The sequence below is a fragment of the Vombatus ursinus genome, unplaced genomic scaffold (genome assembly GCF_900497805.2).
Source record: "Vombatus ursinus unplaced genomic scaffold, bare-nosed wombat genome assembly UNPS02009994.1, whole genome shotgun sequence".
In the NCBI taxonomy this organism is placed as follows: domain Eukaryota; kingdom Metazoa; phylum Chordata; class Mammalia; order Diprotodontia; family Vombatidae; genus Vombatus; species Vombatus ursinus.
In genome coordinates, this window is record NW_020949772.1 from 5684476 (window position 1) to 5704213 (window position 19738).

Genomic DNA, 19738 nt, shown 5'->3' on the forward strand with positions numbered 1-19738 from the left:
ACGCCTGCTGCTGATAGGGTCAAATTAACTAAAATTCCTCCCTCTAATGTTATATGATGACCTCAACATTCTCCAAAACACTTAGAGAATTATTAAAGGCTGGAAGTCAGAAAGATTATCAAAAAGTAATTTAATTTTTAAAACACGTTACGCTCTCATGTTGGAGAACAGCAATTCTACATGGATAACTGACCTGGATTTACTTCTCTGTAGCTCCCCACTCCATAGGCATCTACAATGTTCTGGAATCCCTCTGTGAATTTGTTGGTCCGTATTAGAGTTGGGGGTGTTTCAGTTGTTGGGATGGTGTTCATAAATGAAGGGATTGTCACTCCACTTTCTCTCTTTCCACAAAAAGAGAAAAGATCATTAATGATTCTCTAAGAATCATGTGAACAATCATTTTCATAGACTCACAAACACAAAACATAAACACAAATTCTTTTTCCTGGTCAAAAGCAATGGCAAAAACCACAGCAGGATGCCATTACAAGAAAAAAGCTTCACGTAGCACAGAATTTGGATATTCCGAAGGTCAAAACCTAACAAGCAATTAAAATAAAACAGGTAAGCTGCATGTCAGCCCTGCACCTGAACAACTGTCATAAAACACAGAGAGTACAGAACGGAGTCCAAATCCTAGTCTTGTCCTAGAAGTCTTAGAAGCGTTACCATGAAATCGTTACGTCACCCTGAGTCAGTTTCTCCATCAGCAAATTGGGGACACTACAGCTCATGCTCCCTACTTCACAGAGAGAGTTACCAGAGCGAGTACTCTGTAAACCTTGGCACACCCTGCAAATGTGGGCTATTAGGACTAATTATCTCAAGAGCCAATGTAAAAGTTTGCAAGGATCGTTCTATGTCTTTCGATACTGGCCATTTTATCTTTGTGCCATAAGAGTTGTGCAAAACGACATGGCAGCTGAATGAAACCCTTTTTATCAAGATTTCCTTTTCTTTACCATCTTCTTTCCTGGGGTAAGTCACTTAATCCCTCCCAACCTGTTTCCTCATCAATTAAACGAGCATTGTACTAGATCACTGCTGAGCTCTTCCCAGGGACGTGTGGGTCAATCCACTGATCCAAACACCCTAGGCTCCTGGGTTTAACATGCCTAGAGGAAAGGACTTGGGAGCTGTTAGGGGATCCAACATGTACAGCTAGATGGGGCCTTAGATACCATCCAATCCACCCCCATCATTTTGTAGATAAGTTAAAGGAGGCTCACAGAAGGGCACAGATCCTTTAACTACAAATCCAGAATTCCTGTCTTCTAGAGCACACCACCTTCACCGGATACTTCCTCTGAGCCTCAGTAGTCTCACCTAAATAATGGGGATGATATGTACATAGCATCTACCCCATACTCTCATGAGATAAAGTTTATAAAGCGCTTTCCAAACTTTAAAGTGCTATTTAATTTTTATTATTATCACTTAGCATTGCAGAGACAACCCCCAAGCATTGCTGCCCTCTCATTCTAGGCTCACTATCCCTAGGAGGCCCTGAATAGCTGCTTATGCAGTGATGGGCTGCTCCTTCCTAAAGTGGGAAGCAGACGTGGAGCTCTCATTCTGCCTTGGAATATTTCAGCTCTCTTCTCATTTTTCCTTTCCACTTTAATGATGAGGCAGCTTTCTATATTTTAGCTGTGAGGCGACTTACGGATCCCTCCACCAGAGCCTGACGCAAGTGGTGCAGATCTGCCTCTGGACACCAGACTTCAGCAATGAGACACTTGTTTGTGACATCGAAGCTGCACATGTTCAGTGTGTGATAAATGGCCTTCATCTTCTGCACTTGGACAACTCGAGTACAGACCGATTCAGCAGCTTTGCTTAACACCTGCCTTAAATAGTCTTCAGTTTTGTGCAGCACCTTGGTGAAAAGAGTTTTTAAATGAAGTCATATATAAAATTAGACCCAGGTAACCTGGAACATCCCTCTCACCACCAGCCATTTAAAAAAACAACCACCACGTAATGGGAATGGTTTGTCTTTTAGTGATGAAAAACTGCAATCAAACTGATCAAGACTGAAACAAGATATTTCCATGCCCTGTCAAGGTCTGAAAATGACCCACACGCCCTCCATAAAAGAAATGTGCTCCCTCCATGTTACTGTCCACCAGAGGCTTTGAATTTCACTTCAACACATACAAAATGGCTTATCACAAAATACATACCAACATACTAAGGAAGGCAGACTTGCCAAGCATTGAAATTATGCTTTAGTTAAACATTTTAATGTTACTTGAAAAAGTAACATTAAACATATTCCTTGTTACACACATGAGTGCCTATCTTTCCTACCAATCTGAGCTGTGCCAAAGAATCCATTTTTTTAAGCTCATAACACTCACTATTCCCTGGGTTTTCATTGAGATTCCATAGTCACATGACAATGAAAGGGAGAGAAAAACAGAAGGCACTTCTCCCCACATCATAAACATCTTGGTGTCTATCTTGTTACCAACCTTTTCAGTATCAACAAAAGAATCAAGTTATCTGAAATGCAAACCAAAACAACTGAGATTTCACCTGACACTCAGCCCATGGGCAAAGACAAAAGATAGTCAATTTTAGAGGGGTTGTGTGAAAAGACGGGCACACTGCATTAATGGTTGGTGGAGCTATGAATTGATTCAACCACTCTGGAAAGCAATTTGAAATTAGGAGAAGAAAGCGATGGCATTGTCTGTACCCTCTATTTCAGAGATTCCACTGAGTGAAATACACCCCAAGGAGTTCAATAATAAAAATAAAAGCCCTATATACTACAGAATATTTCAAACAGCACTTTTTGTGATAGCAAAGACGGGGAAGCAAAGCAGATGCCTATTGACCAGGGAAGAGTTAAACAAGTTGTTGCACATGAATAGAATGGAATATAATAAAAACTATTGATTATTAATATGACTACTGAAAAGCATGGAATGAAAAAGCATATATAAAATTAATACAAAGTGAAGCAAACAGGACACAGTATACAGAAAGAACAAATCAGGGCAGCTAGGTGGCAGAGTGGATGGAGCTCTGGCCTTGGAGTCAGGAGGACCAAAATTCAAATCCGGCCTCAGACACTTGACACTAACTAGCTGTGTGACCCTGGGCAACTCATTGAACCCTGATTGCCTCACCAAGAAGCAAAAAAAAAAAAAAAAAAAGAACAAATCAAAACTGAATGTTGTGAAAGAAGTGGTATAAAATACACCCCCTTAGCTGCAATGCAGCAGGGGGAGACCACAGTCCACTGTCCTGTGAGCTCCTTGAGGGCAGGAGCTGTCTTCTGCCTTTCTTTACATCTCCAGCGCTGAACACAAGAGCCTGATACATAGTAGTGCTTAATAAATGCTTACTGACCTGTTGCCTTGACCATGGTATGGAACACTAATATCAGATTTTTCTGATATGTAGCCAATATGTTTGCTAGTTTTGCTAAACTTTTTTTCTTCCTCTTTTACAAAATTTTAGAGAACAGGAGGAAAGATACAATGGGAAACACAGATGTTGAAACCAAAGATAATCCAAAAAGTTTCTAAATTTTTTTTGAAACAAGAACTGAACTCTGTTATGATCTACAGCCCAAGGAAGAGAATATAACCACTTCTGTCTTACTCACAGTATAAAGATCCTGTATTCGTGTATTTAGCCCCTCATGAACTTCTTTTCGCTCTTCAACAGTACTGGGATATGGGTAAACGTGGCAGTGATAACTAGGAAACACAATTAAAACACATTTTACACTTGCTAGAAGAAGAAACATCTAAAACTGCAAGTAAATATCCCTTTTCCACACAGATACAGGTCTTGTCAAATTTCTGAGGTGGCACCTCTTAGATGGATGGATAAATGGATAGAGCATGTTGTAAGAGCACTTGCTGCGTGCAAGGCACCGTACTGAATGCCGGCAATACCGATACAAACAAGAAGGAAGACAGTCCCCACCCTCCCTCCCTGTCTAAATTCCCATGATCAATCTCAGTGGCTTCAAACTGTGTCACTTTACCAAGGTGTCACAGATTGGGAACTACAGCAGGCATCCGCTGCTAGATACATACATTCCGAGGAGGGCAAAGGCAGAAGGAAATGTCTCATATATAAAAAAACATTTAAAACAGCACTTTGTGTTGTAACAATGAACTAGAAACAAAGTGGATGCTCCACCTTAGGGAAAGACTGAACCACTTTGTGGCCTGTAAAGATCATACAAATAGAGTGCATTGTAAAAAACACACACACAACAAATAAGTTCAAAGAAACCTGGGAAGATTTGTATTAACTGACAGAATGCTCAGAGTAAGCAAAAACAGGCCAACCATGTGCTCCAAGACCAACGACGGTGACTTCGGAGGAGGGAGAGTGAATGCAGTGTGCCTATTACCTCTTGGGAGACAGTCACCACAGGTGCAGAATGAGACACACACGTTCAGACACAGCAAAGTGCTGATCTATTTTGTTGAACTGTATTTATTTTTCACTAGGGAGGGAGGCGGGGAAGGAAGGAGAGATCATTCAAAAGTAACAATGATGTTACAAAAAAAGCATCGATAAAAACATTTTTAACTATAGGAAGTGACAATAGAAACAAGACTGCTACCATAAGAAACAAAATAGCTAAGGGAACACCCCCACTGAATACTGTGTAATGTGAATGACGTGGCTCCCTCCCTCTCTTCATCGTAGAAGTGGGGGACTCCAGCTATGGAATGCTACATACATTGCTCTAAACGTGTGATATGTTTGGTATTATTCAATTGCTTTTTCTCCTTTTTAAAATCTATGTAACAAGGGAGAGCTCAGAATGGGGGTCAGGGAAGGAAATATATTTGGAAATGAATGAGATAAGATAAACAGAGATACTGCATTGAGAAAAGAAAGAAGCTAAAATTCTTGACTCGAGAAGCTTCTGGTCCCAGGGGACTAATGAAGTTCCTCCTTTTTCCTATCACTCTTCAGCCTCTTCCTGAGGACACCACACTTCACTATCTGCCAGAGCCAGCCATCTAAAAAGAACCCAGGGGCGGCTAGGTGGCACAGTGGCTAGAGCACTGGCCAGAGCACTGGCCCTGGAGTCAAGAGGACCTGAATTCAAACCTGGTCTCAAACATGTACTAGCTGTGTGACCCTGGGCAAGTCACTTAACCCTAACTGCCTCCAAAAAAATAAAATAAAAATAAAAAGAACCCAAATTTATTATACTGAAGCCTTAGGAGGCACCATTATCAGTTTTCTAGATTTTTACTACAAACAATATAATTGCCAATATGGTTCTCTCACTGAGAATCAGAACTGAATTTCAGAATTGGAACAAGGTTTGGAGATCCACAGCAGCCCCTTTAATTTAGAAAATAACCTGAGATGTTCAAGTCCCTTTTGCAGACACCTGAGTATTAAACACCAGAAACAGCATTCTAATGAGGCTCTCCAGCTCCAAAGAGGACAGGGCAAAGACCAGAACCTAGAACTTTTGGGCCCATGCTCTGGCTCCAGCAGTTGTCCTGGGGACTCCTGTGAAACAGCTGGCTGCCCAATGCAACAGGAGAACTGAAGATTTCCACAATTATAAAAAGCACCATTGGGGATTGAGGGTTTGGTTAATTTCTCTAAGAATACTGCCAATTCCTCTTAGTGACAAGGTTCTTAGCAAAAGACTAAAATATCTGCCTAAAAACAATAAATAAGTAGTATTTGGATAAACGTGGTACTATAGCACAAAATGACATTTATTATTTCTGTCCTATAATAACCTTAAATCTCAATTTTTATAGCAAAAGATAAGCTTTGGTACATAGTTGATATAGTCCCTACTTATCAACTTATAAATTATTCAAAATTATCTAATAAAACATTAGTACATAAAATCACTTACAGTAAGATACTAGAGAATTCATTTTATGTTAAAATGTTGAAAAAGATCATATGGCAAAACTGCAATGACTGTTTCTACCCAAAGACCAGAGACAGTACTCTTTCAATGAAAAGAACACTTTATAAAGAATTAGTGGATGTTACTGAATGCAGAATAAAGCAATGTGAAAAAATTATTTTTCTTACCAATCACATATCTTCTTAACTTTTTGGCCAATCTGATCACCCCAAAAGGATATTAAAAACACATACCATTTTGTGACATCTCCCTAAAAAGAGAAAGGTAACAATTATTCCTACTTTCATGGTAACTTCTCAGATTATCTCAGTTTAAACATTACAACTTTCTTGCAGCTATTAACAGAAATAAGTTTTGGAAAAAAAGGCCTTTGACCAACAGAAGAAATTCAGGAGTTTCACTCTGCCTTTAGCTGTTTGTACTCCATGTGAGGTTTCTCTCAGAATGTTGTAGTGTTTAACATAAGAAAATAAAAAAAGAGTTTGCTTTTCTGATGACATCATCTCATCATTTCCTAAAGAGATCTCCCAAAGGGTCCAAGGAGCCACCAAAATAGGAACACCAAGATGCCAAGCATTCTAACTTAAGGAGCCACAGAGACTCTGAAGATGCAGTGATTTGAACTCCAAGATCAGGGGTATGGGAAAGGGAGGATTAATCTGGAGAGGCAGCAGTCAGTGCAGGAACTTAGCTGATTCCAATGGAAACTAAGCAAGCTAAACACTCTACCCAAAAAAGTAAAGCAGGTGATGGAGACTGGCCCTGACACAGAAGCCTAGCTGAGGAACTAAAGCTGGAAAGATGAGTAAATCAAAGAAAATATTCACCAGCATAAAAAATTATCATGGACTCTATAGACACCTCCAAAAGAGGGAAGGAGAAATTCCATAACTACAGGCAACTCTGAGAAAAAAAAATGGATGTTTTTATAAAGACGACCTGAATGCCTAGATGAAATGAGAGACAGAAAATGAAATAAAAGTTCTGAAGAAAAGAATGAGAAGGATAATAGCTTAGAAAAGAAAATAATAACCTTAGCCAAGTAATGGGTTCCCTGAAAATGAAAACAGACCAAACAGAAATCAATGACTCCATGGACAAATATTAGCATAAAATCAAAAGACTGAAAAAATAGAAGAAAATTTAAGATATCTGATATCAAAAACAGCTGACCTGGAAAACAGATCATGCAGCAATAAATCACTGAAATGCATGACAAAAAGAAAAGCCTAGATTCTCTATTTGAAGAAATCACGAATGAAAACTACCTCAATCTATTAGAATGAGAGGGCAAACTGAAGAAAGAAACTTCAAAAGGAAAACCCCTAGGAATTCCTCAGCCAAATCCAGAGCTCCCATGCCAAAGAAAAAATACTTCAAGCATCCAGAAAGAAGAATGTAAAGTACCAAGAGGAGCTCTTGGAAAACAACATTCCAAAAGTTTAAAAAAAAAAAAAAAGACTGGTTTACAATCAAGAATAAATTGAGTATCATCCCTTAGGGTCAAAAAATAGAGGACTTTCAAAGAATAGAGAATTTTCAAGCATTTCTGATGAAAATATCAGAGCTAAGTAGGAACTCTGAAATACAAATACAAGAGTCCAGAGAAACCTAGAAGGGGAAATTTATATAAGCAACTAGAAGGAGAAGTAAGATTATGAAGTGCTAACATTCTAATAGCGGGAGAAGAAACAAGTGTCCCTCTAGAACTCTAATGTCCTCAAAGGGCACTGAAGGAGTTAAATAAGAAAAATGGGGAAAGAGAAGAAAATGGTTCTGTTCTGAGGGTTTGAAGAGGAGAAAAGGAGGAAGAGTAAAAGGATTATATTAGTGTAGAAAGAAGGAAGAAAGGAGTGAAATCTGATACTTTTCATAATTAGGGAACATGCAAAAAATAAATATATATAGATGAAAGGGAAGGGGAAGCAGGCATCAAATTAGCCTCACTCTTACATGAAACAGACAAAAGAGGGTTAAACACACACAATTTGGTATAGAAACACACCAAACTCGACAAGAGAACCAGGTACAGTTAGGGAAACGGAAGGGGGTTAAGAAGGAAGATAATACAAGGAGGGGAAAGTCACAATAAAAACAAATGTCCTGATACTGAAAAATGTACTAAAAGGTTAAAAAAAAAGAAAAGAGCTATGATGTAAGAGGATGTCCATCAATTAGAGAATGGCTGAACAAACTGTGATATGAATGTAATGAAATGTTACCGCACTGTAAGAAATGATTAAAAAAAAAACTTTTTCAGAGAACCCTGAATATTATGAACTGATACAGAGTAAAATCAACACAACAAAAACAATCTATACAAAGACAAACATACTGTAATGAAAAGCAACTTTGGAAGACTTCAGAATTAAGAACTCTAAGCAGTGTAAAGACCAACCATAGCCTCAGAGGACAAATGATGAAACATATTACCCATCTTCTGATTGAGAACTGATGGACTCAAAGTGCAAGAGACACGCGTGGTCACCCTGTGTGTGTGTGTGTCTGTCTATTGGTTTCTCTCAAATACAAAATCCTCTCTTTGGCTTTGAAAGCCTTCCATAAACTAGCCCTTCTAATCTTCTTACACATGCTTTACTGCTTTCCACACACACACTGTGACCCAGTGACACTGGCCTCCCTGCTCCATCCAGCTCCATCCCCTGCCTCGAGGCATTTTCACTGGCTATGTTGCATTTTTCGCTGGCTATGTTGCATGCCTCGAATTTTCTCCCTCCTCATTTATCTGTCCTGAATTTCCTGTTTCCTTCAAGTCCCAGATAATATCCTACCCACTTACAAGAAGTCTTTCCTAATCTCCCTTAATGCTAATGACTCCTCTCCATGGATTTCTTCTAAAGATTTGTTCAGTCATTTCAGTTGTGTCCAACTCTTTGTGACTCCATTTCGGGTTTTCTCAGCAAAGATACGGGAGTGATTTGCCATTTCCTTCTCCATTCTCTGTTGATTATCTCCAATTTATTCTGTCTATATCTTATCTGTACACAGTTGTTTGCATGCTCTCATTCCCATTAGACTGTCAACTCCTGACAAGCAAGGACTGTTTTTAGCCTTTCTTTGTATTTCCAGCACTTCCCACAGTACCTGGCAGAGTAGGCACTTAATATACGCTTGTTCATTTGACTACAGATCTGTTTGGCTTAACTATGTTTATTTGTAACAGGGATGATTTTTCTCTTCTCTTCCTTTCTCTAAGTTTTAAACTAGGGATAGAGGGAAGCTGAGGTAGAGAAAGGGGTTAGCAACAGTGATACCAGAAAAGAAGGCCATGGTAACATTTTTTTAAATGCAGAGAACAGAAGGAAACACAGTCAGGCAGGACAGTTATGAAGGCAATATATGGAATTATATACTTTTCTTTAAAAAAGCAAGTGGTATGAAGTGGGAATTCAGGTTTTCATAGGCAAGCCTCTTAATGCTCTACTGCGTATAAGGCGATGCTATTTTTTTAGGGTTTAAGTCCAGAATAAAAAATTTTACAAATCATAATAAAAGAAGATTGAAATAAATGGCCTCTAAGGGCCCTTCGAGTTCTAGATCTCTGATCCTATGAACCCTTGTGCTGCAACTTTGAAAGCAGAAGATCAATAAACCATTAAGGGAGAGAGAGAGAAAGAGGCAAGCAAGCAGAAGCAAATGTTCTGTTCACATACAGCTCATGTAAGTCTCAGCTCAAGAAATACGGCCATTCACATACTTGCATCTGAAAACTACAGTCATGAAAAATGACAACCACAATATTGACTCACTGTCTCAGGGTCCTCAAGGCACTCATCCAGCTCCGCGTGGGTCACAATGGTATACCCTTTACACACCCTCCACAACATTTTTTCAAATGCTTCAACTTTTGCTTGGTGAATTAAACCGGACACAAATCTAGGAAACAAAATAGTACTCTTACTTAACAGAACAGTCAAATTCCTTAACAGCTGAAATACCAGGCATTATCAAATGGTCACAGAACAACTAATGACAATGTCCCTGAACTATGGAACTTCAGCCCTGGTTGAGTGTTGTACGCCTACGGAACACGGATGAAAGGGGCCCCAGGTCCATTTTGCTAGCATAAAGAATCAATCACACACTCATCTCTTCAAGAAAACTTTGAGGCTCACCCTTCACTAATGCTCTACTTTAGAACTTTGTCATGGCTTGGTCAATACTTAGCAGTCAAGTACAGGTCCAGTAACAGACTATACATATTTGTAATACTAAATAAAATATTCATGAGATATTTCACTGAATACGAAAGCAATAAAAAAAAATTACAGAAAAGAACAAAGATTATAAGAATTGTGAGACAGATTATGGGGGGGAAAGAATGAAGGGCAATTTGTATTTCTAGATTCAAATTACACTATAATTATCAAAACTTAAGAGAAAAGTAGGTAAAAAGGTCAGAAGAACAGATTCTATCACCCAGAATTAGAATCAAAGGCCTATAAGAAACTGGTATTTGATGAATCCAATATCAAGAAAGGAAGCGTTATTCAATAAATAATGGCAGGAAAATTGGATGACAGTATGGCTAAAAATGGTATCAGAGATGCAGGTCCTAACATACACCAAAACACATTCCACATAGGTCAATGATTTAAACATAAAAAAATACATCTAAAAATAAGCAAACATTGGAATGTGACACATTACAACTGTGGGGAAGAAAAAAACTCTTAGCATTTGAACAAATAGAAGAAAGCACAGGAGACAAAATAGAGACTGGATATAAATGTGTAAGGAAACTGATACCTTCTGATTTACTTTATTAAATGATTAAAAAAAGCAACAAAGATTATTCAATTCAACACATGAAATAAATACATAAAATACTGCAATGTTTTCTTAAATACATTTACTTTGTTTAATTTATCATAGCTTTTAAATAAGATTTAATATTATATGGCACCCATTTTAGCTTTACAAGAAACTTGATCCCAAATGCCACCTACCCCAATTTTGCACCCAGCCTCTGCATACAGTTGTAGTCCAACAAAGCATCCTTTTCTAAAGAAGGAAATTCTTCATAACTGGGTTCAAACTACAAAAAGACAGATAAAAATATCATTTGCAGACATTTTACTCATGATTTAGGTAAATAGTAATGAAGGGGTAAGGGCAACAGATCTTTTTTTATTTTGTTGATATGAAGAACTATATGAAAAACTCCCCGTATAAAAATTCCTTTCATTGATGGCAGATCAGCAATTCATCAGCTAACTCATAGTCTTAGGGAGCCACCCTTTCTCCCCCAAACTGTCTTGCATGGATTTTGTGTATGTCTTATACATATTACAGATGCAAATGTTGCTTCCTCTGATAGAAAGTAAGCCCTTTGAGGGCAAGAATTGTTTCAACTATGTCTCTGTATCTCCAACACCTAGTCCAGGGCCTGCTACATAGCAGGTACTTACTTAAAATGTTTGCCAATAGGAGCAGCTAGGTGGCGCAGTGGATAGAGCACTGGCCCTGGATTCAGGAGGACCTGAGTTTGAATCCAGCCTCAGACACTTGACACTCACTACCGGTGTGAACCTGGGGAAGCCACTTAACCCCACTGCTCAGCCAAAAAAAAAAAAAAAAATGTTTGCCAATTCACCCTAAGAGATGATGTGACTTGCCCATGTGCACACAGTCATTAAGTCATGGGAAGGACTTGAACCCAGGATTAATACAGCTTCATTTTAAGGACTGCAAAGCTTGTAAATACTTACATTAGCTCATTTGGGCTTCTCAACAACCCTATGAAGTAGGTGCTACAGGTATTATCCACATTCTGCAAATGAGGGAATTGAGGCTTGGAGCACTTCAAAGCTTTGTGCACAATTGCCATGTCTGAGGTCTGCTTGGGTTCGGAGCTCAGCATCCTATCTGTTATTACTCTGCTGCCTCACCATGAAGGCTGCCTCATGTCAGGCTATCAAACAAGTTTCTAGGGCATCAGAGACAACATTTTAGGTACAGCTGCAAGTAGCAACCCATTTTTGAGGTACAACTCAGCAGGCGTCTGCTAAAAAAGCAAACACAGGGGCAGCTAGATGATGCAGTAGATAGAGCACCAGCCCTGAAGTCAGGAGGACCTGAGTTCAAATCCAGCCTCAGACCAAACACTTGACACTTACTAGCTGTGTAACCCTGGGCAAGTCACTTAACCTCAATTGCCTAAAAAAAATAAAATAAAAATAAAAAAGCAAACATTAACCAGTCTCTTATTTGTCAGCTCCACTAGGTCAACTGTAATAAAAAGATCAGATTTCAGTTTGTCCTAACAACCTATGCTGGAATTATTTTTACCATAAGTGACCAAACTATTCTTCAATGAAAACTAAATTAGTTTAGAATACTTGAATCCCTTAATCAATAAGGTCTTTTTATTTGCTATAAAGGACATGCCATAAGCATACAGACATGAACAAGATAAACTTTTTGGTATGAAATGGGATTCAGTGTGGTGTTCATCTTAGCAAAATTGAGAAGAAAGAATTTAATATCTGCCATGTACCATTTTTTCTAATATCTAGAAATAGATTTCCTCAAATGATATTTTGCTCCTACTTGAGATCTAGTAAGTACATACTAGAAAACTAAATAAATCCCAACAGGGAAAAAAAGTTCATTTCAAATTTCAATTTAAATGTTTACTAAGATCTCAATAACTATCTTAGTTAGTGACTACCCATCTCTCGCAAAATCTTGTTAACAGTTTTCAATTCGTATTCTAAAAAGACATGTGCTACATTCAGTAGAACCTGTGCCTGGTGCTAAAGGTAAGCTCCTTGAGGGCAGGCAGAAACTGCTTTATTCTTTGTCTTTGAAATCCCATCCCCTGGCCCAGGGCCTGGCACACAGCAGGTGCTTAAGACTTGTCAAATGGAATTGAATTCAGTACCTCTAGGTTCCTTTTAACAAAGCTTTTGGTCACTCTTAACATGTGTGTATACTCAATCAGCTCAAGCAAGTTTTTCCTCAGTTTTTCTTTGTTTTTGGTGACTTCTCTCAATTCAACCTCCAGTTTCTGTAACTGTTCCTAGAAACAAAGACAAAAATTACTTAGATTTTTTTAATAGCACAGGCCTGACCATGTCACCCCATCACACCCCTACTTAACCTGGCCCCTTCCTACCTTTCCAAACTTCTTATATTTTACTCCCCTCCACTCTGTGCTTAGCACAGTGCCTCATACATAGTAGGTGTCTGATTCAATGTTTGTTGACTGACTTGTCTGACCATTTATGGAAATATTTCAAAGAGTCAATACTTAGTTCCTATTCACTTAATTAATGAAACTACTTCTTACTCTCATGAAGTCAGTTCAACTAAATGACTGCTATTCTTTGATATTCTGAATACCAGGACTAGCTGTGCCCTGATCTCAAGGTTTCTAATCGTTTGTGGGTTTTTTTTCTTTCTACTGCTTCAAGTTATCAAACTTAGAACAAGCTAGCTTCCTCTTTCAATTCTTCACTTTTCCTTTCATTTCAAATACAGAAAAAACAAAGACAAACCTATTTATATTTCTCAGCCTATAGCTCAACTCAAAACTTTACCAGGGAGACTACAAGTTTTGAAAAACAAGCTTATTTCTGTCAGCACTCAGAAACATAGTAAGAATCCTTTGAAAATTGTTAAGCATTAAACTCTGGAAGAACACTGCAAAACAAATTCCTGAATTTACCTCACACCCTTATTGACACGACTGTTCCCAGGAAGTCTCCATAAACGTAATCAGCATTCAATTATTCCTAACATCAATCAGCCTACCCATAAGTTTGGTCAAGATACTCTCCCACATAATTACATAATCCCGGGGCAGCTAGGTGGCAAAGTGGCTAGAGCTCTGGCCTTGGAGTCAGGAGGATCTGAGTTCAAATCCAGTCTCAGACACATAACACACAACATTTACTAGCTGTGTGACCCCGGGCAAGTCACTTACCTGATTGCCTAGCGCAAAAAAAAAAAAAAAAAAAAAAAAAAAAATCTTTAGTGGCTCCCTATTGCCCATAACATAAAATACAAAATTGGGCAGCTAGGTGGCGCAGTGGATAGAGCACCAGCCCTGAAGTCAGGAGCACCTGAGTTCAAATTCAACCTCAGACCAAACACTTGACACTAGCTGTGTGACCCTGGGCAAGTCACTTAACCCCAATGGCCTAAAAAAAAAAAATACATAAAATAAAAAAAATTAAAAAAAAAAAAAACCCATAATCCCTAAGTCACAGCACCATAGGCCTAGAGCCTGAAGGGAGTTCTGAGGCCAGCTAGTACCACTCTCTCACGTTAAAGATGTGGAAATTGAGACACTGGGAGGTAAAGTGACCCGCCCCAAGTCAAACAGGTAATCTGTATCAGAGGTTTGGCCTCAGAATCAGGCCGATCACAGGCTCTTTCCATTATTGTACGGGTGGAGAACCTGTGGCCTTGAGGCCACATGTGGCCTTCTAGGTCCTTGGATACAGACTTTTGACTGAGTCCAAGTTTTACAGAACAAATCCTGTTATTAAGGATTATTATTTTGTTCTGCATAACGCTGCCTGACACTCCTTATGCATTCATACTCTAAGGGCTCTAGTGATTTTCTGTAGCCAGGATAAAATAGAGCAGTAATGGTAATTGATTTCCAAGCAAATAAAGAACTGAAATCTAATTCCCAATCTAATGAATTCTAAAGTAATTAGAGCACAAACACAGCAGCTAACTGTGCTTCTGAATAAAGAACGACATCAGCCTTCCCTCCAGGTTTAACACTGAATCTCCAAGGCAGCCTAAGCAGAACTAAAGGACAGTGAATTCTCCTGAATTCCAACCTACAATCATTTATCATCCTCATCCTGGGCTCCAGAAAACTATTGTGATTTCCAAACCACTTGAGAAAAGAAGAAAGAACACCAGAGACCCTGAGGATGTTATCTGGTCCCCATGCTTGGAGAAGCTCTTCCCCCTCACCACCTCTCAGGTTCCCTGGCTCCAAGCGGGCTCAAAATGTTAACTTCCTCTGCCAGAAGCCTTTCCCAGGCCCTCCAGCTGCTCATGACTCCCCTCTGAGGCGATGTATGTACCTATGTAGGTAGCTATATTTCTGTCCATGTTTCCTCCAAGCTCCCCAAGGACAGACAATGTTTTTGCTCTTTCTTTAAAATCTCTGTACTTAGCACAGTGCCTGGCATATAATAAGTGCTTAATAAATACTTGTGGTGAATCTGATGAATCTGCTTTAGTTACCTACACTAATGGAGGAATGCTGTGGTGTGGACCATCTCACATGAATTTTAGAATGTAATGGCCAAATTCTCTTCGGATCATGTGAATATTAAAATCTGTAGGCACTACCTGAGTATACACCAGATGGTAAGTGGGAAAAGCAGTAAGAACTAGCAAGAAGATAGCAATATATGACAAAGATCACATACTACAACCAGGTGGGAGTTATATCAGGAATGCAGAGCTGGTTCAATGCTAGAAAAACCATCAGCACAACTGACCATATCAATTAACAAAACCAACAGAAATCATGATTATCTCAACAGATGAAGAAACAGCTTCTGACCAAATACAACACCCATTCCTATTAAAAACACTAGAAAGCATAGGAATAAATGGAGATTTCCTGAAAATTATAAGTAGTAACTATCTAAAACCGTATTCCGGGTAATGGAGATAAGCTAGAAGCCTTCCCAAGAAGATCAAGAATGAAGCAAGTATGGAGCCCTGGTATCTCTGGGCCCCTACCTTGCTCTGACCAGCAGTTTCTAACCACCCCAATTCCCCCTCCTCCTGGGCAGAAAGAGTTCCAAGGACATTTCTTTGACTTCTTTTTGTAATCCTTCAGTTCTGTCTCTGCCCTCTTTTTACTACCCTACAGGTGACCCCAGCTCCTGGCCAGGTCAGCAGCCTGCACTCTGTTGGCTAGAGGAGACTGAAATTGGTCCTACATTTTTTTTTTCCAGAAAGATGCCACCACCCTGCACCTGCCTGCTGTTCCCTTTTGATGGAGGCTATACACCCCAAGTCTTACATCTGTTTCAACAACAGTAGGGCTAAAGTAGTAAACAACTGGACACCTGCTGTTCCATCTACCTAACTAGTCACCCCTGCTGAATGTGTATAACCCCTGTTGTAAGGCTCCCTTCTCTGGGCATCCGTGCCTGAAAAGGCAGTGCATTGTCCTGAATCGCAATTCCTCGACACTGAATAAATGCCTCATTTTATTTATTGATCACCTAGTTGGTCTGAGCTTTTGTACAGGTTGACATAAGGATGCCCATTATCACCACTATTATTACTAGAAATGCTAGCTATAGCAATAAGAGATGAAAAAGAAATTGAAGGAATTAGAACAGGCAATGAGGAAATAAAACCATCGACTCTTTGCAGATGATATGATGACATACTTAGAGAATCAACTAAAAGACCAGTTGATTGGGAAAGAATTTGTACAACCAGTCTCTCTGATAAGGGCCTCATTTCTAAAATATATAGAGAATTAAGTCAAATTTATAATACAAGCCATTCCCCAATTGATAAGTGGTCAAAGGATATGAACAGACGGTTCTCAGATGAAGAAATTAAAGTCATCTGTAGTCATATGAAAAAATGCTCTAAATCACTATTGATTAGAGAAATGCAAATCAAAACAATTCTGAGGTACCACATCACACCTATCAGAATGGCCAAAACGACAAAACAGGAAAATGATAAATGTTGGAGAAGATGTGGGAAAATTGGAACACTAATGCATTGCTGGTGGAGTTGTGAAATGATCCAACCATTTTGGAGAGCAATTTGGAACTATGCCCAAAGGGCTATAAAAATGGGCATACCCTTTGACCCAGCAATAGCACTTCTAGGGCTATATCCCAAAGAGATCACACAAATGGGAAAAGGACCTACATGTACAAAAATATTCATAGCAGCTCTTTTTGTGGTGGCAAAGAATTGGAAATTGAGAGGATGCCCATCAATTGGGGAATGGCTGGGCAAGTTGTGGTATATGAATGTGATGGAATACTATTGTGCTATAAGAAATGATGAACAGGCTGACTTCAGAAAAACCTGGAAAGACTTGTATGGTCTGATGCTGAGTGAAGTGAGCAGAACCAAGAGAATGTTGTACACAATAACAGCCACGTTGTGTGATGACTAATATTGATAAACTTAACCCTTCCTGACAATACTGTAAGGATCAGACATCCCCAGAGGCCTCATGATGGAAAATACTATCCACATCCAAAGAAAGAACTATGGAAGCCGAATTGTTATTTTTTTTCTCTTCTGTTGAGTTTTATTTCCTCTTTCGGATGGTTCCTCCTATTGGTTTTAATTTCTACTTACAACATGACTAATGTGAAAATATGTTTAATATGAATGTAAATGTATAGCCTATATCAGATTGTGCGCTGTCGTGGGGAGGGTGGTGGGGAGGAAGGAGGAGAAAAATTTTAAACTCAAAAGCATATGGAAGTGATTACTGATAAATCAAAATAAATTAATTAAAAAAATTTTTTTAAAAAGAGAAAAAAAAAAAGAAAAGAAAAAAAAGAAAATAAAAGACCAGGTGAGATGATGAACGACTTTAGCAAAGTTGCAGAATATGAAATAAACCCACATAAATCATCAGCATTTCTAAATATTACCAACAAAATCCAATAGCGAGAGACAAAAAGAGAAATTCCACTTAAAAAAGCTGCAGATAATATAAAATAGTTGAGAGTCTAGCTGCCAAGACAAATACTGGAACTATATGAACACAGTCACAAAACACTTTTCACACAAATAAAGTCAGATGTAAACTGGAAAAATATTAATCGCTCATGGGTAGGCTGAGCCAATGTAATAAAAATGACAATTCTACCTAAATTAATTTATTTATTCAGTGTCATACCAATGAAACTCTCAAAAAATTACTGTGAGCTAGAAAAAATAATAACAAAATTCATCTGGGAGAAGAAAAGGTCAAGAACATCAAGGGAATTATGAAAAAAAAAAGTGAAGAAAGGTGGCCTAGATCTCAACCTGTATTATAAAGTGGTAATCATCAAAACAATCTGGTACTGGTTAAAAACTAGAATGGTGGATAAGTGAAGTAGATAAGGTACACAATACACAGTAGTAAATGACCATAGTCATCAAGTGTTTGATAAACCCAAAGATCCAAGAACTCACTATTTGACAAAAATAGCTGGGAGAACTAGAAAACAATTTAGCAGAAACTAGGTATAGACCAACATATACCAAGATAAGATCAAAAGGGGTACATGATTTATAAATAAAGGATGATACCATAAACAAATTAGGAGAGCATGGAATAGTTTACCTGTCAGATCTATGGATAAGGGAAGAATTTAGGAACAAACAAGAGATAGAGAGCATTACGAGATGTGCAATGGATGATTCTGATTATATTAAATTAAAAAGGTTTTGCACAAACAAAACCACTATAGCCAAGATTAAAAGGAAAGCAGAAGCTGGGGGAAAAAATGTACAGCAAGTGTCTCTGATGAAGGCCTCATTTCTCAAACATAAAGAGAACTGAGTCAAATTCATAAGAATACAAGTCATTCCCCAATTGATAAATAGTCAAAAGATATGAACAGGCAGTTTTCAGATGAAGAAATAAAGCTATCTACAGTCACATGAAAAAATGCTCTAAATCACTATTGATTAGAGAAATTCAAATGAAAACAACTCTGAGCTACCATCTCACATCTATCAGACTGGCTAACATGACAGAAAAGGAAACAGATAAATGTTGGAGAAGATGTGGGAAAATTGGAACACTAATGCATTGTTGGTGGAGTTGTGAACTGATCCCACCATTTGGGAGAGTAATTTGGAACCATGCTCAAAGGGCTATAAAACTGTGCCTACCCTTTGATCCAGCAATACCACTACTAGATCTGTATCCCAAAAAGATTACAGTAGTGCTTTTTGCAGTAGCAAAGAATTGGAAATTGAGGGGATGTCCATCAATCAGGGAATGGTTGAACAAGCTGTGGTATATAATAAACAAATAAGTAAATAATAAAAAGTAATGGAATACTATTGTGCTACAAGAAATGATGAGCAGGATGCTTTGAGAAAAACCTGGAAAGACTTACAAGAACTGATGCTGAGTGAAGTGAATAGAACCAAGAAAACACCGTATACAGTAAAAGCATTATTGTTCGATGATCAGCTGTGAATGACTTAGCTATTCTAGGCAATACAATGATCCAAGACAATTCCAAAGGACTCATGATGAAAAATGCTATCCACCTCCAAAGAAAGAACTGATAAAGTCTGAATGCAGACCAAGCATACCATTTTTTCACTTTCTTTACTTTTTTTCTTTGCTTAGTATCTTTTTAACAACATGACCAATACAGAAATGTTTTGCATGATTGCACATGTATAACCTATATCAAATTGCTCAGGGAAAGGGAAGGAGAAAATTTGGAACTCAAAATTAAAAAACACAAATGTTAAAAATTGTTTTTACATGTAATTGGAAATAAAATATTATTCAAGAACTTATAAAAAGATAATACTTTGAAAGGAAAAAGAAAAGCAGTTGAAGTATGCTTGGTGGAAAAGGGAAAACTGGTCTGTAATTAATATTTACCTTGGTTGATGTACTAAACAGATAAATACATGCAAATGAGTAAGAACTGACTGTAATGTAGTTTTGTGATTTATTATGGGATATAAAAAACTAAGAGTTAAATTCAATAATCTTATTGGGAAAAATTACCTGCATTTCCAAAACTTGTTTAAAAGGTGGGGCAGGAGGACTGGTATCTCCATCAGGAAGGGGAATATCAGCTCTTTTAATTTCTTGCACTAAATATGCTG

General features: G+C 38.2%; 1 protein-coding gene across 1 annotated transcript in view; it reads right to left on the bottom strand.

Moving 5' to 3' along the window:
• Positions 1 to 19738, bottom strand: part of LOC114036811 — an 85405-nt gene that overhangs the window by 18015 nt on the left and 47652 nt on the right. The window contains exons 25-32 of the mRNA XM_027853516.1: positions 19638 to 19735; positions 12801 to 12938; positions 10864 to 10952; positions 9664 to 9790; positions 6061 to 6143; positions 3626 to 3719; positions 1670 to 1882; positions 194 to 344 (exon numbers count right to left, since the gene is read on the bottom strand). Coding sequence (XP_027709317.1) covers positions 194 to 344; positions 1670 to 1882; positions 3626 to 3719; positions 6061 to 6143; positions 9664 to 9790; positions 10864 to 10952; positions 12801 to 12938; positions 19638 to 19735 — 993 coding nt within the window. The remainder of the gene's footprint in view (positions 1 to 193; positions 345 to 1669; positions 1883 to 3625; positions 3720 to 6060; positions 6144 to 9663; positions 9791 to 10863; positions 10953 to 12800; positions 12939 to 19637; positions 19736 to 19738) is intronic.